Consider the following 15,642-nt stretch of genomic DNA (forward strand, 5'->3'; position numbering starts at 1 on the left):
TTTATACAACAATGTATTGTTATGACTTGAGTCAAGTCATTTTTAGCGTTTTATGTGCAATAGGTTATTTTTCAATCCCAGTTACTTCTAAAGAAAATGATTTGCAACTCATATTCGCAAATGTGGTAAGTTGGAGATGGTAAATTGTACCTGAGCTCCTGAATTTATTTGAACAAATACTTAGGTATGGAGGCATGGTGCAAGATCTTCTCTGCGTTCCTTTCCAACAGATCCATATAACCATCAAAACATATGGCCTAATGGACCAGGTCAGCTGTCACAGGTATGTTTTACCAACACAAGAATCATTGAGTAAAAAAGTAACTTAGTTTATGCTTTTAGGTTGGAATGAAACAACATTATGAGCTGGGTCGTTATTTCAGAAAAAAGTATGGTGGAATTTTGTTAAACGAATTTTATCAACATAATCAGGTACAGATTATGTGTGTGTGTGACTTCATTAACTATTCATTGCTTTTGCGATGTTTCTGTAACTTTTTGTGCTGGTAAAATAATGTGTGCAGGATAGAGGACATATTGTATGTCAACAGTTTCCTAACAGAAATGTGATGACTAATTACTAATGTCTGTTGTCTGAAACACAAATTTGTCCTTTGCCTGGAATAAAATTTGACCTAACAGCTTATATGTATGTTAGGTACATGTGAAGTAAAAAAAGTGGGGGCAAATAGTTATGAAAAAAATTGTTTTCAACACAGTGTCATAAAATCAAATACAGCACTGATTTGGGGACAAATTAATGTGACTCATTTGAATTTAAGCAAATGAACTAAATTATTTTTGCATGTAGATTTATGTTCGAAGTACTGATGTTGATCGAACACTAATGAGTGCTCAGTGCAACATGGCTGGATTATATCCACCACAGGGTTATGAGTTATGGAATCAATCATACACAAACTGGCAACCTATTCCAGTTCACACAGTTCCCTCAGAAAATGACCAAGTTAGTGTATTCACAAAATACTTCAATAGTCTTAGGTTGTTTCAACAACAATTACTTGTTTGTTTAGCTTCTTCATATGAACCCTTCAATGTATCCTGAATACAACAAAATAATGCAGAAAATTTTCAAGTCACCACAATATGAAAACTTGAACAAAATGCATGCGGTAAGCACATCATCAGAATTTACTTTGCTGGTCTGGATAACCATTCTCAAACAATAAACTTCACTAAAGTTGCAAACTTCAATCTTAATCTTTTGTTAATATGTTTGTGGCCAAAGTCCAACCAAATGGTGCTGTTGTTTAAGTTGTTTGAGAACTACTGCTTAATCAAAATGTGACCAGCTGTGACTGCTACAGAGCACATACATAAGCAAGTAACTATCCCAATATGCCATATGATTTAAACTTGCATAAACTGTATCAAAAACTCATAGTAAAACCTGCCATTTTCCTATATTAGATGAAAACAAAGTTTTTTTTAGAAGTGGTCAATAATCTGATATAATTTTTTTACCAACATTTTACTTTTGTTTCTGTAGAATTTTTTGAAAAATTTGAGTGAATGGTCGGGGATGTTTCCCATGAATATAGGAAAGAGTTGGTCTGTGCAGGATCCCTTGGCTTGTGAGGTAAATGTTGGTTGTGTTTTTTTTTTGTTCAGTAATAGCTTTGTCTTATGCTACAGCACCTTATTCTGACATTGTAGTGCCATTCACATTTAATAGAAGCAAAAAAGTTGAAGCAAAATTTTTAGGATTCAAAATTTGTTGCCATCAGTAGTTTTGTTAAAAATTTTAATCTTTCACATACAGAGGGCTGAAAACCTAACATTGCCTAAATGGGCCACACCTGCAATGATGCACGAACTTAGTAGTTTGGCTGGTTTGGACATGTCTATTATAAGTGGTGGAATTGATTACGAGTACAGAGAAAAATTTGCTCCATTTTGTGCAGGTCAGTATATTCATTCCAACATAAGATTTATGGGTACCCTTTACTGAAGGGAACACATATTGTTATTGTCCTTTTTTTGTGTAACGCTGGTTTGTTCTATGTGTTTGGTCAAGATAATGTGCTTTGAACTTAATCAAATTTACACATATGTTAGTTAGTTATCTAAAGTTGATTATCCTAAACTTTGATCCCAGGAGACCTAGCCGTTCACCCACAGCCCTCTCATAACATGTTACTTTTACAGCCCCGAATATGTAAACTTTCAGGCAATTTGATGAAAAAGTTCTAAGAGAGGTCTTTCCTATACACATAAACATGTGTTGTACTTTTAACTTGTTGTAGGTATTGCAAAATACAGTTTTTTGACACAACATAGCTTTTTTTCATAAATTTTCCCTTTTGCTGAACTGGCAACACTTAAGGCTGATTGTGTTGGGTAGTTGTCATAACCCTGATAAAGACACAAAAGGAAAGTTTATCAAATATGCCTGGCAACAACATTATATTCCTAACTTTTTTGGCAAATATACTGAGGAAACAATACTTAAGTTATGTATAAATTAGGCAAACGTTATGGTCAAACACAAAACACTGTGTGCAACCTTGTCAAAAGGTCATTAAATGGTCATTCAACTTCCACATGGCGAGAGGCTACTGCAGGTACACATTTTGTTAAACAAAGTTAAGAGAAGAGCAATTTGTTATACGTACCTTGGCTGCAAAATGTCTTCTTAATATGTTAGTGTCTGTAATCCTGTCTGAGTTTTATAGGAAAAGTTTTAACTGGTTTAAAACTGGCCTTGGGCCAAGGTCAAAACTAGAAATTAAATTCTCTGAGAGAATTAGAAGCATTTCTCCTGTTATTCCTACTACTTTTGTAAGTATATGACATTATAATAGCATACAAAAATTGGACAAAAACTTTTTAAGTTAAGTTGGCTACTTTTTACTAATGTTTCTTTTGCACGAACGCATCCATTCGTTTTGCCAGCAGAAACAATCATGTTAGTAGGTAAATATGACAAAGAATATGTAAAATACAAATATATAGGAAAGCCACCTTTCTTGTTTTAAAAAGCATTTCAATTGATTAAGGACTAATGATGTAGTTTTGAAATCAATTTTATGTTTGCTTTAATTTAGGGCCGCTGGTGAAAAAAATTCTTGAAAATTTGGATGACAAAATATTCAACAGAACAACTTTTAACTTTATTGCATACTCAGCGGTAAGAACTTTTTAACACATTTATAAAAAAAACTTGAATTTGTTCACGAAAATAAGTAAAATGTTTTATTTCAGCATGATACAACCTTAAGTGCACTCCTTGTTGCATTGAAGACGTTCAATATTAAGAGCCCACCCTTTGCTTCATCTGTGATATTTGAGTTGTACAGAAACAAATCATCATCAAACGGTTTGGATGAATATTATGTTCAAGCATTTTACAAGTTAGTAACATATTTTTTGTGGTTAATAAGTATAATGTGCTACTGCTGATAATCTCGTTACAATTTCTATGAAACTTGAAAGTTAACATAAACATTCCACAAGTTTGTAAGAAGCAATATTGTTGCACAAATCCATAACTCTTTACTATCATGGCGGTCTCAGCTTTGTTGTTGTCAAAGCAGCAAAGACTCCCCTTTTTCTTATTTTTTTACATGCTCCTTTTGTCTTTCTAGAAACACATCAGATACAGCTCACCCAATCAGTTTGCTTGGCTGTGATCTCCTTTGTCCCCTGTCAGAGCTCAAACAACTAGCACAAAGTATAATAGTGCCTTTAGAGTCACCAACCCAGGGTCCTACTGAAAAAACAGAGTTGCTGGGTAACTACTTTCTTTTTAAAAATTGTTGTACTTGTCTGTGCACAACTAACAACATGGCAATTGATCAATGTTTAGATTTTGCTAAACAACATTACTTGGGTGTGGTTTTATCTGTCGTCATCTCTGTGCTTGTTGTCACTTGGCTTGTTGTGCTTGTGTATGTCTGCAGGTAAGTACCCTTTTTAAACTGTGTAGTAGCAGTGTGTGAAGTTTATAGTGTTGTAAATAATTCTTCAAGGATTATATGGATCTCCAATGCTAAAATCCTTGTTTTTCCAGTGTTTTAGTAAAAAAGTGACAACTTTTGTATTTGTTTACCAAACCAGATCAAAACAAAAGGTTGACAAATACAAATACAAAGAAAATGTTCACTACCAGCCGCTGACAGCATATGATGAAATTCCAAACACCGACTTTTGAATAAAACAATATTTTGTAAATTATTAATTTTTGCTTCTGAGCATTGTGGTTGTTGATTTCTGTTGAATTGTTTTTTTTTTTTGCACAGAAAGAGATTTTTTCAGATTTTTTTTTGGTCAACAGGACAGGTACCATGTGACAGTTCCTGTATTTTGCTTTTGCTTGTGTATTTTGCGTTTACTTGGTGTTGCATGCAAGTGTTACTTGTAAAAAATTTTGTGCCTGGTAGTGGGAAGTTCGTTACATGTTGTGCAAACTGCAGACCTCTTATCAAACTTTTTATTTTTAAATTTTAGTCCCGATTTTATTTAAAAGTCCCAATGTCATTGTTACAGATAGAGTTGGATTAATTCAATATACCTGCATTTTTTTTTAAATGAGTAAAACCTGGTTGCCAAACACATGAATATTTAGATTTTTGTGTAATACAATTTGCATTCTGAATATTACTAATACAGTTGAAATGTTGCATTGCAACTACTAATGTCAGAGCTTTAATCTATATTTTTGACTTCCATCCTGTTTATGTTGTATCAATGGTTAGTTGTATTAATGGCAATAAAGAGATTTTTAAAATTAAACTGAATAAAATTACAGGTTAAATTTTTCGAAAATTGTTGAATAAACTTTGTGTTTTATCCAACTCGGGTTTTAACAATGTTATAGTTTTAACCATTTTAAAATCTTTTTTTTACATGTGGTTTATTCCATGTTTTGCCTAATTCCTTGTTTCTGACAAAACTATGCTACACAAACATTTTTAAGTGATTTTATGATTTTTACTTTTACAAAAATTGTTCCAAGCTTTTAATAGGTAAGCAATGATAATAATGGTATTAGTTTCACAACAGTACAAAAATACATGAACATATAGAACATAAAATTTCCCAGAAAGATGATTGAAAAGTGTATTCCCAAACTGAATTTATGTGTCAGTCCATTTGTGTTGATAACATGATCCATTTAATCTAGCAAATTCAATTGGCAACTTGACCTCATTCCTGTGTGTTAAAGATTTTCTGCACATCTCTTGGTGTTAGCAAGCTGACTTTCAAGAGCTCATATATGACACATTTGTTATTTGTGTTTTTACATTTTTTTAGAAGAAAAAAAAATGTGTGCAATTTAATGTCTATTAAAGTGTCAAAGGATTTGTGTTGATATTGAATACAGGCAATGTCAGTATAAGTTGATTGCACAGTCTTTGTGGTAAACTGAAGTGGTAGAAATTAATAATAAAAGCATTTAATATCACTCCTATTAGATGTTGCAGCTGTACTTTATTTAGGTTTAGTTCTAAGTAACCAATAAATGAAGAGCTGTGTTTGAAATTTTAGTGTTAAAAATATATGAATCGTTTTTCAAACAACATGTTTTCTGATTTTAAGATACCTCTAAAGCTGGAAGTGTTTATCATTAGAGAACCTGTACAATGTTACACTACCAGAGCCGCATGGTCAAAAACTGTCTGCTGAGTACATCAAATTCTGTTATACATTAAGCATTACAAAATTAATTTTTCTACTGCTAAAGAAGGTATTTCTGTGTTTACACCCACACAAGTGTTTTGAAATGGTTGGTAACCCCTAGATTCAGTTCAGCAAGTTTGCTTCACCTAGACCTATCGAAGGGTAAGGGGTTCATCATTATCAACAGTCAAATTTGAAATGGGAACTCACACATGGTTTTTTATTGCTGCTATTAAAATCAAGCATTTAGGTACTCCATTTTTATGCAAGTGAAGATATAACTTGTGTTGTGGCAAAACCCAGCTTAGAATGTACTGTTGTGTTAACAACATGCATTCTTATTTGCAGGATATATTTTCTACGTCCAAAAAGACTGTGTGATGCAAAAAAGTTTTAGAAATTTATGCATTAAAATACTTACACTGATATGTTGTTAATTTTGTTTTAATTACTTTTCAACTAATGGCCAGCTCTTTTAAGCACTTGCCTAGCTTTAAACACTTAATCAAACACCTTGATGGTAAAAAAAACTCCTAAATACTGTAAAAATTTAAGTACTGCAGATTTCGATCTTTTGTAGCTCCAACATTAATACTTTTTTGTGATATTTCACTCAGCTGCAAGGTTGGGACAAGATTTACGGCAAAAAATCCAAAAATAAGACCTCAAAAATGACACCCTTCCCAACAGAGTAGATTTTACTCAGTTTTTTTGTGAAACAACCACACAACGAAACTACATCGCAATTTGAAGCAAGCACTGCTGGGAAAAACCGTTGCGTAACAATAAACAGACTGTGTTGCTGTCTAATGTGGTCAGCAATGTACACATTTAAATTTACTGACATCAGTGGGTTTAGGAAAACATAGTGGCCACTTTTGTTAAACATATGATAGGTCAAAAATTGCCTACGGATGGAATAAAAAATGTGTTACAAATAACATTATTGTTGCTATGTACATTTCAGGCCTTTCAGGGGACTTATTTAGTTATTTGTATTATGTCATATTTGTAATTAAGTATTATGTTATACTACTATAAAGCCAACTGTACATTCAGATATTGTTGTAACACCACACAGGAAGAGGACTAATTGCATTTTTTAAAAGGCTTCAATGTTTTGTGATAATTTTATTTACACACACAAAAACAAGAAATACTAAGCAGTTACAGAATTAAGTCCACCTTTGTTTTTGATTATTGGTTTGTTTGGCCCCACAGTAAGGCTAAAGCAGTAGCATTAACTTTCCTATAAATAACATTTTGCTGACAATGCACAGGAACTTGGGTTTGTAATATACTGACTAAAACAAAAACAGAAAGTGCATTTGGCCAAACATCTCAGTAGCAAAATGCCTGGCTTTCAGTTTTCATTGGTGTGTTGGTAATCACCATGGTTTCAAACCAGTCACAATTGAAATAGAAGTTCATGTCACACATGTCATCGATGGATGTTTTGTTCCTAAATCCTTTCAAGTAATCAACATGCTTGGTCTTGGCCTTGTTTCAGCAGGGTAGCAACTAAATTGTCTATGTAGTGAAATGGGGTACATATGGAAAAACAAACTACAGATAATAAATTGTAATTGATTAAAGAAGCCACAACAAATTATTGGGAAGAAATGACAGTCAATGATTACTACATCCAAATATCACTTTAAGAGTACACACATTATAGACATCATTAAAACTCTTTTGTGAGCAGTTTCCCTTTTAAGACAGCTGTTCGCTTTGTTCATTTTTTGATGAAGGATTCTTATTTCCTCTTCTGTGGTTCTCTCTGTTTTTCTATAATAACAACAAGCAGTTAGCAAAGTTTCAACAACATAGTGCCAAAAAATATTTCTATATCGCCGTGCTAAATAGTGACGTGCTCAGCCATCTAAAATTTCCTATGGGACCCAAATGTTTTGGGCCAAAAGGGCAAATAACTGGCATTTATTAAGGTATTCTATTTCTACATTAAATTGAATTGAATGTTGTTTGATGGAATTAGAATGCAAGTGGCAATTTGGTATTTAGCACTAAGTCTACCCTTAATCAACATCAATTTCTATTACACCATGTCATTTTTGTTTAAAGTGACACCACAGCAAAGTTAAAGCGCTAGTTATTTTTTTGGGGTACAAAGTAACAAAGGAAGTGTCAAACACAGTCGCAAACCGCTCAAAAAGTAAACATTAACATGTATATATGTGTCTATGTATAAATCTAGTTTATGATATTGTAAACATATATATCTCCCAAATATTATTTTTTATTTAATCCTGATTTCGAAAATCTATTTTGGTGATATACAACCACACAGGCAGCAGACGATTTTGTTCTGCATCAGTCTAAAAAATTCATTGTTGCTTACCACTAAACCAGGGGTCTCCAACTTACAATTTGTACTACTTAGAAGCCAAATTCACCAGAAACACCCACACTAAAATCCATTTCCATTTTAACTTTATTCCCTAATTTAATCGACTATTTCACATACTATTCGTCTATATTGAGGATTTTACAATTACGGGTTCTTGTTTATTATATTCGACCTGTTTAAAATCGAAATTAGTACCGAATTCCAACATGAGATTGCCATTAACATTTCTTAATGGAGGGCACAGGTCCTACAGGGTTACTTTTAGGGGGCCACAGTCCACGAAAGGTTGAGAACCACTGACCTAGGGTGTTTAACACAACCTTCTATTAACTAGAAGAGTGGCTTAGCACATTTTGTCGTTGCATTTACACTATAACCTATTTTAAAACATAACTAGAAGGGTGGCTTAGCACATTTTACTATAGCATATACACTGCAACCTATTCTGCAAACTGTAATATATTCTCTATATTTATTTATATTGGGTCCCATATTAGCCAACATTTTTTATAATCTTGATTTGTTTCTGCAGGCAGAAACTCATGGGTCCCCAAAACCGCAAAGTTGTAAACAGACAACCATAAGAAACGTTGCTACAAAGTCAAACACAGTGATTGGTAGTGTTACTTAAAAAAAGAAGTTGTAAAGTACAAACTGTCCAAATCGCATGCAATTGAGACATTGTTATAAGTTTGTGTGCCTAAATAGCATAAAACACTGACAATTTAAAATGGCATATTATACAAACTGTCAAAATGTATTGTTGATTAATTCACCCATTTTGGGGGGTTGGTAGGGTAAATATTAGGGCTGCAGGGTGAAACACAATATTCGACAGCTACAAATGCCAAATTCAAAAAACTATCAAAAATTCATCCAAATCGGACGTTTTATAAACAATAGGTGGCTTAAGCACTAAATATTGGGCTATATGGTGAAACACAATAATCGACACCCTAAAATGGAACAATGAACAAACTGTCCAAATTTCATCCAAATCGGACATTGTTTAAAAAATCACCCATTTTTGGAGTCTAGTGGGGTAAATATTGGGGTTACAGGGTAAAACACAACAAACGATGCCCTAAAATGGCACAATGAACAAACTGTTCAAATTTCATCCAAATCAGACATTGTTTAAAAAATCACCCATTTTAGGGGGCTAGTGGGGTAAATATTGGGGCTACAGGGTAAAACACAACAAACGATGCCCTAAAATGGCACAATGAACAAACTGTCCATATTTCATCCAATTCGGACATTGTTTAAAAAATCACCCATTTTAGGGGGCTAGTGGGGTAAATATTGGGGCTACAGGGTAAAACACAACAAACGATGCCCTAAATCGGCACAATAAACAAACTGTCCAAATTTCATCCAATTCGGACATTGTTTAAAAAATCACCCATGTTAGGGGGCTAGTGGGGTAAATATTGGGGCTACAGGGTAAAACACAACAAACGATGCCCTAAATCGGCACAATAAACAAACTGTCCAAATTTCATCCAATTCGGACATTGTTTAAAAAATCACCCATGTTAGGGGGCTAGTGGGGTAAATATTGGGGCTACAGGGTAAAACACAACAAACGATGGCCTAAAATGGCACAATGAACAAACTGTCCAAATTTCATCCAATTTGGACATTGTTTAAAAAATCACCCATTTTAGGGGGCTAGTGGGGTAAATATTGGGGCTATAGGGTAAAACACAACAAACGATGCCCTAAATCGGCACAATAAACAAACTGTCCAAATTTCATCCAATTCGGACATTGTTTAAAAAATCACCCATGTTAGGGGGCTAGTGGGGTAAATATTGGGGCTACAGGGTAAAACACAACAAACGATGCCCTAAAAAGGCACAATGAACAAACTGTCCAAATTTCATCCAATTCGGACATTGTTCAAAATTTACCCATTTTAGGGGGCTAGTGGGGTAAACACTGGGGCTATCGAGTCAAACAAAACAAATGGCACATCTACATAACCATATCTACCATCTGTGAAAATTTCATCCAAATCCATCAAACATTTCTTGGCAAAGTGGGGTGGACAAACTTCAGGGAAGAAAAAAAAAAAAAAGAAAAAAAAAGAAAAAAAAAAAAAAGAAATCGAGTAAAATCAAGATGTGTCCCCTTCAGGGAAGGAGACCCATAAATATATTTCCCATGCCTTTTTTGTATTGGGTCCCATATTAGCCATAGTGTTTTATAACCTTAGTTGTTTCTGCAGGCAGAAACTCATGGGTCCCCACACATGTAAAGTTAAAAATAGTGCATTTCAAGAGATAACCATAGTCCACATGCTACCCAAATTTTAGACAATTCCAACACTGTTTAATAAACTTACTAGTGATGCACCGAAGTTTCGGTTGGCCGAAACATTTCGGCCGAATACGCTGTTTTCTGATGTTTCGGTTTCGGCCCGAACTTTTTTGAAAATTCAGCCGAAACCGAACTTTTTGATTGCATAAAAATGATACGTAAACTTTCATTTTCGCCCATACGAAACATCTTAAATTAACTATTTGTGGTATCTATAAAATACGAGCCACGTTGTCTGCAAAATATTACAAGTGTAATAAAGCTTCCGCATTGTGAAAGTAATTTTGGTTTGTCATAATTGAGTTTACTTGCATCAACAACACAAGTTCAGTTGAAAACGTCCATAAGAAAGGGGATTTTAGGTTCGGCCTGATTCGGCCGAAATTATTCGGCCTCATGGCCGAATATTCGGTTTCGGCCCGAACAATTTTAGGCGGGTTCGGTGCATCACTAAAACTTACCCATTTTAGGGGGCTAGTAGGGTAACTAATGGGATGTGACAATAAACTAAAAAATATGAAACCTTAATGACTCAATCAATAGTACTGCAAAATTTCAGCCCAATCGGCCAATGTTTAAAATTTCGACCACTAGAGGTTTTTAAGCAACAACCATTAATGCTTCTGATGTCACCCCCTAACTGCCATGGTGCAAAAATGTCCACCAAGCAACCCACCAACAAGTAACATACAACTAGTTGCCCTTATAACACTATTGCGTTTGTGGTTCTAATTAACATACAAACACGTTTTACACTTTGGGGGCTTGTGGGGTAAATGTTGGGGCTATAGGGTTGAACACAACAATCGACACCTATAAATGTCATACTCTACAAGCTATCCAAATTTCAGCCAATTCCGACATTGTTTACAAACTCACCCAATTTAGGTGGCTAGCGGGGTAAATACTGGGGTTATCAGGACAAACAAAGTGGGAAGCACATCTACATACCTATATCCACCATCTGTGAAAATTTCATCCAAATCCATTAAACATTTGATGGAAAAACAAGTCAGACAAATTTTAGGCAGAAAACAACCCATTTTAGGGGGCTAGCGGGGTAAATATTGGGGTAATCAACAAAAACAAAGTGAGATGCACATCTTCATACCTGTATCTACCATCTGTGAAAATTTCATCCAAATGCATCAAACATTAGATGGAAAAACGGGTCAGACAAACTTTGCAAAACTCACACCATTACAAAATTGTGACTGAAATTCCTAACATCAATTAGATCAAATTTATTTACTGGGCCACAGAATCTAGTTCAAGCATCTACACATGTTTTATTTTCATAAAACCCTGTTCAAGATGTTTGCTGGTGTATGGCCATTAAATTAAATAATTTTGCAAGTGACATTCCTTACCATATTTTTGTTACTTTGACGGAGTGTTTGTTAAAATATGCATAAAATATGTTTTATTTAAGCAACTGTGCAAAATATTTATGTACACTGTCACTGAACCACTTTTGAAAATCCCAAACTGTAAACCTGGATATCTGTATCACTTACTGTCTGTTCATTGCGCTTGGCTCTTTGAAGTTCTTCTTCTTGTTCACGACGTTCATAATGAGCGAAGTCATCAAAAATGCTTGTTGTATGTTTATAGTTGCTTATGATCTTAAGAACCTGGCGCCCTTTTTCAGCAGGAACCTCTTGCGTGTCCCGTGAGTTTGTCACAGGTTTGTTCTCGTTGTTTTCCAGGCGAATATGACGCAGCATATTGTTTGGAACGTCTTTTGCATAAATCCAGCGCACTTGAAACTTGCCCTTCCATTTGTCCTGTGACCAAACACCAGCTCGCTTGCTGTAGTCAATGTTGCTAGTCATCTCAGCAACACCGCAAAAATGACCAGAGCCATTCACAGAGTAAAGAAATATAACAGGGCCTCGTCCTTGTTGGGCTCGATAAGCAGCATCCAACCTTTTATTTCCATGTTCAGTGGAACACCAAATGTTATACTTTATAGACCGATGAATGTCATCTTCTGAATACGACTTAATGACAAAAAATCGGGCGTTGCGAACATCTAATGTCAAACGCTTGGGGTTGTAATCATTTTCTGCTTTTAATTTTTCCAGTACCCTGTTTACACTTTCATCCAAGTCTGACAAGGATTTTGAAGTTGAACCATTTGGGCTTTCAGTACCAGCAGCAATGTTCTGGTGAATTTGGTTGCTTGACATGGTTTGACCATCTGAAGACCTGCAAAAATCAAAACAATAGTTATGACATTAAAGCAAGGCTGCAAAAAGTTGTTTATTGTGCTTTTACTTAGACTCAGACTTTAAGCATGATTTTACCATTGAGTAGTTTAATTTTACAATATTTGCTAAGATTTGCTGTTGATAACAGTAAATATGAATGATGTAGAACTTTATGGATATACAATCAATTCTAAGGGAAAGCCACTTTACACCATACCCTTGTGGTGCGCCACCCTGTCGAGGAGCTGACCACCTTTGCGGCATAGTTGGTGGTTGTCCAGGCATTGGTCCTCTTGCAGGCCCTTTTACAGCTGGAGGTTGAGCATTGTCCCAAGTACCAATATCCATGTTATGCTTAATAGGTGGTGGTAATCCAGTTCCAACAGCAGACTTCACTTTAGGTTTCGGTTGAGGTTTGGCTGGTTTTGAAGCAATTGCTGCCCATGACACCGGCTTTGGTGCATTTGACCTGGGTAAAACAGGGCTGCCAGCACTGTTCGAGTTGACAGCTTGTCCAACTTGACCTGCCATAGCAACATTTTGCGTAACACCAGCAGAACCAACAGGTATTGACATTGAAACGTTTTGTTGTTTCATTTGGTCATTATGCATCGATGAGACACCCAGGCCCATATTTTGAATTCCCTGTTCAACAATCTTCAAACTGTTTGAAGAACCAACAGGCATTTTGCTAATGCTGTCGTTAGTTTGAATTAAACCACTTGCGTTGGGTATTGCTGTACCAGGTGCACTGTGACCAATCATATTGCTGTTCCCAGATGGCAAAGCCTCTCCACCACCTAAATAGTCATGAGGAGTCGCAGGCATAATTGATTGGTAATAATCTCCATTGTATGGTGCTGTTTGGGCACTTTGTTGTCCGAAACCCGAACCTCCACTGTTATCTGGCACTGCAGTCCCATGGGTTGCACTTGGTGATGCCCAAGCACTAAAGTCACTTCCAGGTGGAAAAAAGTTGTAAGGTTGGTGGTTGTAGTAAGCCTATAAAACAAAACTTGTTTTAGCAACTTTAGAAGATTTGCCAACAAACACGACTTCATAATACCGGGGTACTGCCTAATGGTGCTGGCGGATGATTAAAGACAGCATCAGGAACGAAACGGGGTTGCTGCGCATCACCTCCATATCCAGAAAGATACGGCATGGAGTCCGACCCTGTTGACCATTCAGAACCTCCCATGTACGGAAATGCCATTTGGCCATAATAACTTGGCATGTATGAGTCAGTGGTTGGGGGCATTCCATAAGCCTGTTCACAAGGTTTACCAACAATTTAATGATTTGCAAATTTAAGAGACTGCTATAGTTTAATAAACATCTCACAATTATAAGTTATGTTAAGTGATAAAGGTAAATTTACATCAGTTGTACTTACTTGATTTACATTAGCATGGTGCATATAACTTGAGTCAAATTCATCCTGCCTTGTATTTTGACTTTTTTGGTCTATTCCGTTCTGCATACTTGATCTTCCTCCCTTCTGCTAATAATAAAGAGCAATGAGATAGGGTTCAAAAGAACATGATTATTCCCAATCACAATGCATGCAGTTGAGCACCTAAACATCTGGTTGTTACAAATACAAGCAACCCACTGATGACTTATGCATGAAACCAAACATGGTTTTATGACTCGTGAACATTGCATGACAAACACAAATAAATATTGTACCTGTTCCAAACTTGTGTTTGACATCACGTAACAGACAATACAGTACAAATTGTTGCTACTAGACTGCAACAACTATCCTATTAGCAACATTCCTGTAAACAATACATCAATTGCATGATAATGTTTATCCAACATTATAAAAATAAAAGTTGCACAGTAAAAGTAACTGTTTATTGTATGGAGATATATCATGTTCTGTCGTCCTTTATATCCAAGAGGCCAAAACAGTGGACAAACATGCCACCTTTGCAACATCTTATTCACCCTTTTCCACTTGTATTGTACTAATTGGGTTTTCCTAAAAAATTGGGTCTTGGTTGTAAAAGAGATGAAAAAAAAATTCTCGCTAAAAGCTATAAAGTTTAATTTGCTCTTTTTACTAAGTTCTTTGCAGTTTAATTTCGCTTTTGTCAGATAAACTTCTTTTATTCACTCTTAAGTTTCATTCATTTTGTAAATTGGTTGCTGCTAACTTCTCTTAGCCTACTACCTGACATCAGGAACCATGCCCAAAATTAGTGCCGTAGTTGGCACTTGCTCACAAAAATTGTTTGATAGTTTAGAACAGGGGTTCCCAACCTTTTTACGATCTCACACCACTTGGACGCTCTGTACTGTCACGCGTACCACTTCTTTCAGAACAACTAACTTGATCGAAATATATTTTATTCAGAAGAATAATATTGGCCTACTAAAATAACACTACAGCACCACAACTAAATTTAATGAGATTTTTGTGTTTGTTTACTGTCCGTCTATTGGTCGATGCGCGGTGCAAATTTGCTAACAGCGCAACGAAAGTCACTTCCAGGCACACCTAGTCTTTGTAAAAAAGCGGAAGCTACTCGCATACCACAAGTGGTACGCGTACCACAGGTTGGGAACCCCAGGTTTAGAGGTTCTAAAGAAATAGATTTTGTATTTATCATTTACTGAGTAACAAAAAGTCGAGAAATCATGTGTTTTATTTACACACTGTTACGTTTCTCTGCTGTTTTGAGTCCATATCTTTGGTCTAAATATGATTATTTGATCAGCATTTTGTATCTCAAATATGCTTTTCATGTTCTACCTTTGTTTCAATTCAAGCAAAAATATATATAACTGAGATTTTATGTCCTTATGAGCAAATAAATTGATAGTGAAACAAGGTAGGATAACATGTCACATATATATACAATCACTGCACTTACAATTCACTGTAATCATATTATGTTCAACAATATTTTAAGTAACTGTTTAGCTAAACGTTTAAGCATGTTGCAAACTGTGTGTGGCACTTTTAAACTGCTTTTCTAAAACAACTGACTTAATTTATTCCAATGTACTTGTTCAACATGCCCTAACACTACACATTATTACATTTTTAGGGCTTAAGTACCCTTTTACCCCCCAAAAAAA

The 15,642-nt window shown here is 35.3% G+C and overlaps 2 protein-coding genes across 4 annotated transcripts; one reads left to right on the plus strand and one right to left on the minus strand.

Annotated features, from left to right (window-relative positions):
• The first annotated feature begins 1 nt into the window (after position 1).
• Positions 2–5,327, plus strand: LOC145202721 (prostatic acid phosphatase-like). 2 transcript variants are annotated; one of them, XM_080075760.1, is made up of 12 exons: positions 2–125; positions 185–283; positions 343–432; positions 812–967; positions 1,035–1,133; positions 1,511–1,600; positions 1,784–1,925; positions 3,069–3,151; positions 3,226–3,374; positions 3,609–3,754; positions 3,830–3,923; positions 4,081–5,327. In XM_080075760.1, the coding sequence occupies exons 1-12, from the start codon at positions 12–14 to the stop codon at positions 4,172–4,174; spliced, it is 1,356 nt and encodes a 451-aa protein (XP_079931886.1). In that variant the 5' UTR covers positions 2–11; the 3' UTR covers positions 4,175–5,327. The 2 variants fall into 2 exon arrangements, with proteins under 2 accessions (XP_079931886.1, XP_079931887.1); XM_080075761.1 differs by lacking the exon at positions 3,830–3,923.
• A 986-nt stretch (positions 5,328–6,313) lies between these two features.
• LOC145202720 (YTH domain-containing family protein 3-like) lies at positions 6,314–14,356 on the minus strand. 2 transcript variants are annotated; one of them, XM_080075759.1, is made up of 6 exons: positions 14,242–14,356; positions 13,946–14,050; positions 13,616–13,819; positions 12,767–13,551; positions 11,854–12,547; positions 6,314–7,431 (listed from the first exon to the last, which is right to left on the minus strand). In XM_080075759.1, exons 1-6 carry the CDS (start codon positions 14,263–14,265, stop codon positions 7,357–7,359), a joined length of 1,887 nt encoding a protein of 628 aa, XP_079931885.1. In that variant the 5' UTR covers positions 14,266–14,356; the 3' UTR covers positions 6,314–7,356. The 2 variants fall into 2 exon arrangements, with proteins under 2 accessions (XP_079931885.1, XP_079931884.1); XM_080075758.1 differs by having other exon boundaries at positions 13,946–14,053.
• Positions 14,357–15,642: the final 1,286 nt, after the last annotated feature.

Source organism: Phallusia mammillata, chromosome 7, assembly GCF_965637545.1.
Source record: "Phallusia mammillata chromosome 7, kaPhaMamm4.hap1.1, whole genome shotgun sequence".
NCBI classification, from domain to species: Eukaryota; Metazoa; Chordata; class Ascidiacea; order Phlebobranchia; family Ascidiidae; genus Phallusia; species Phallusia mammillata.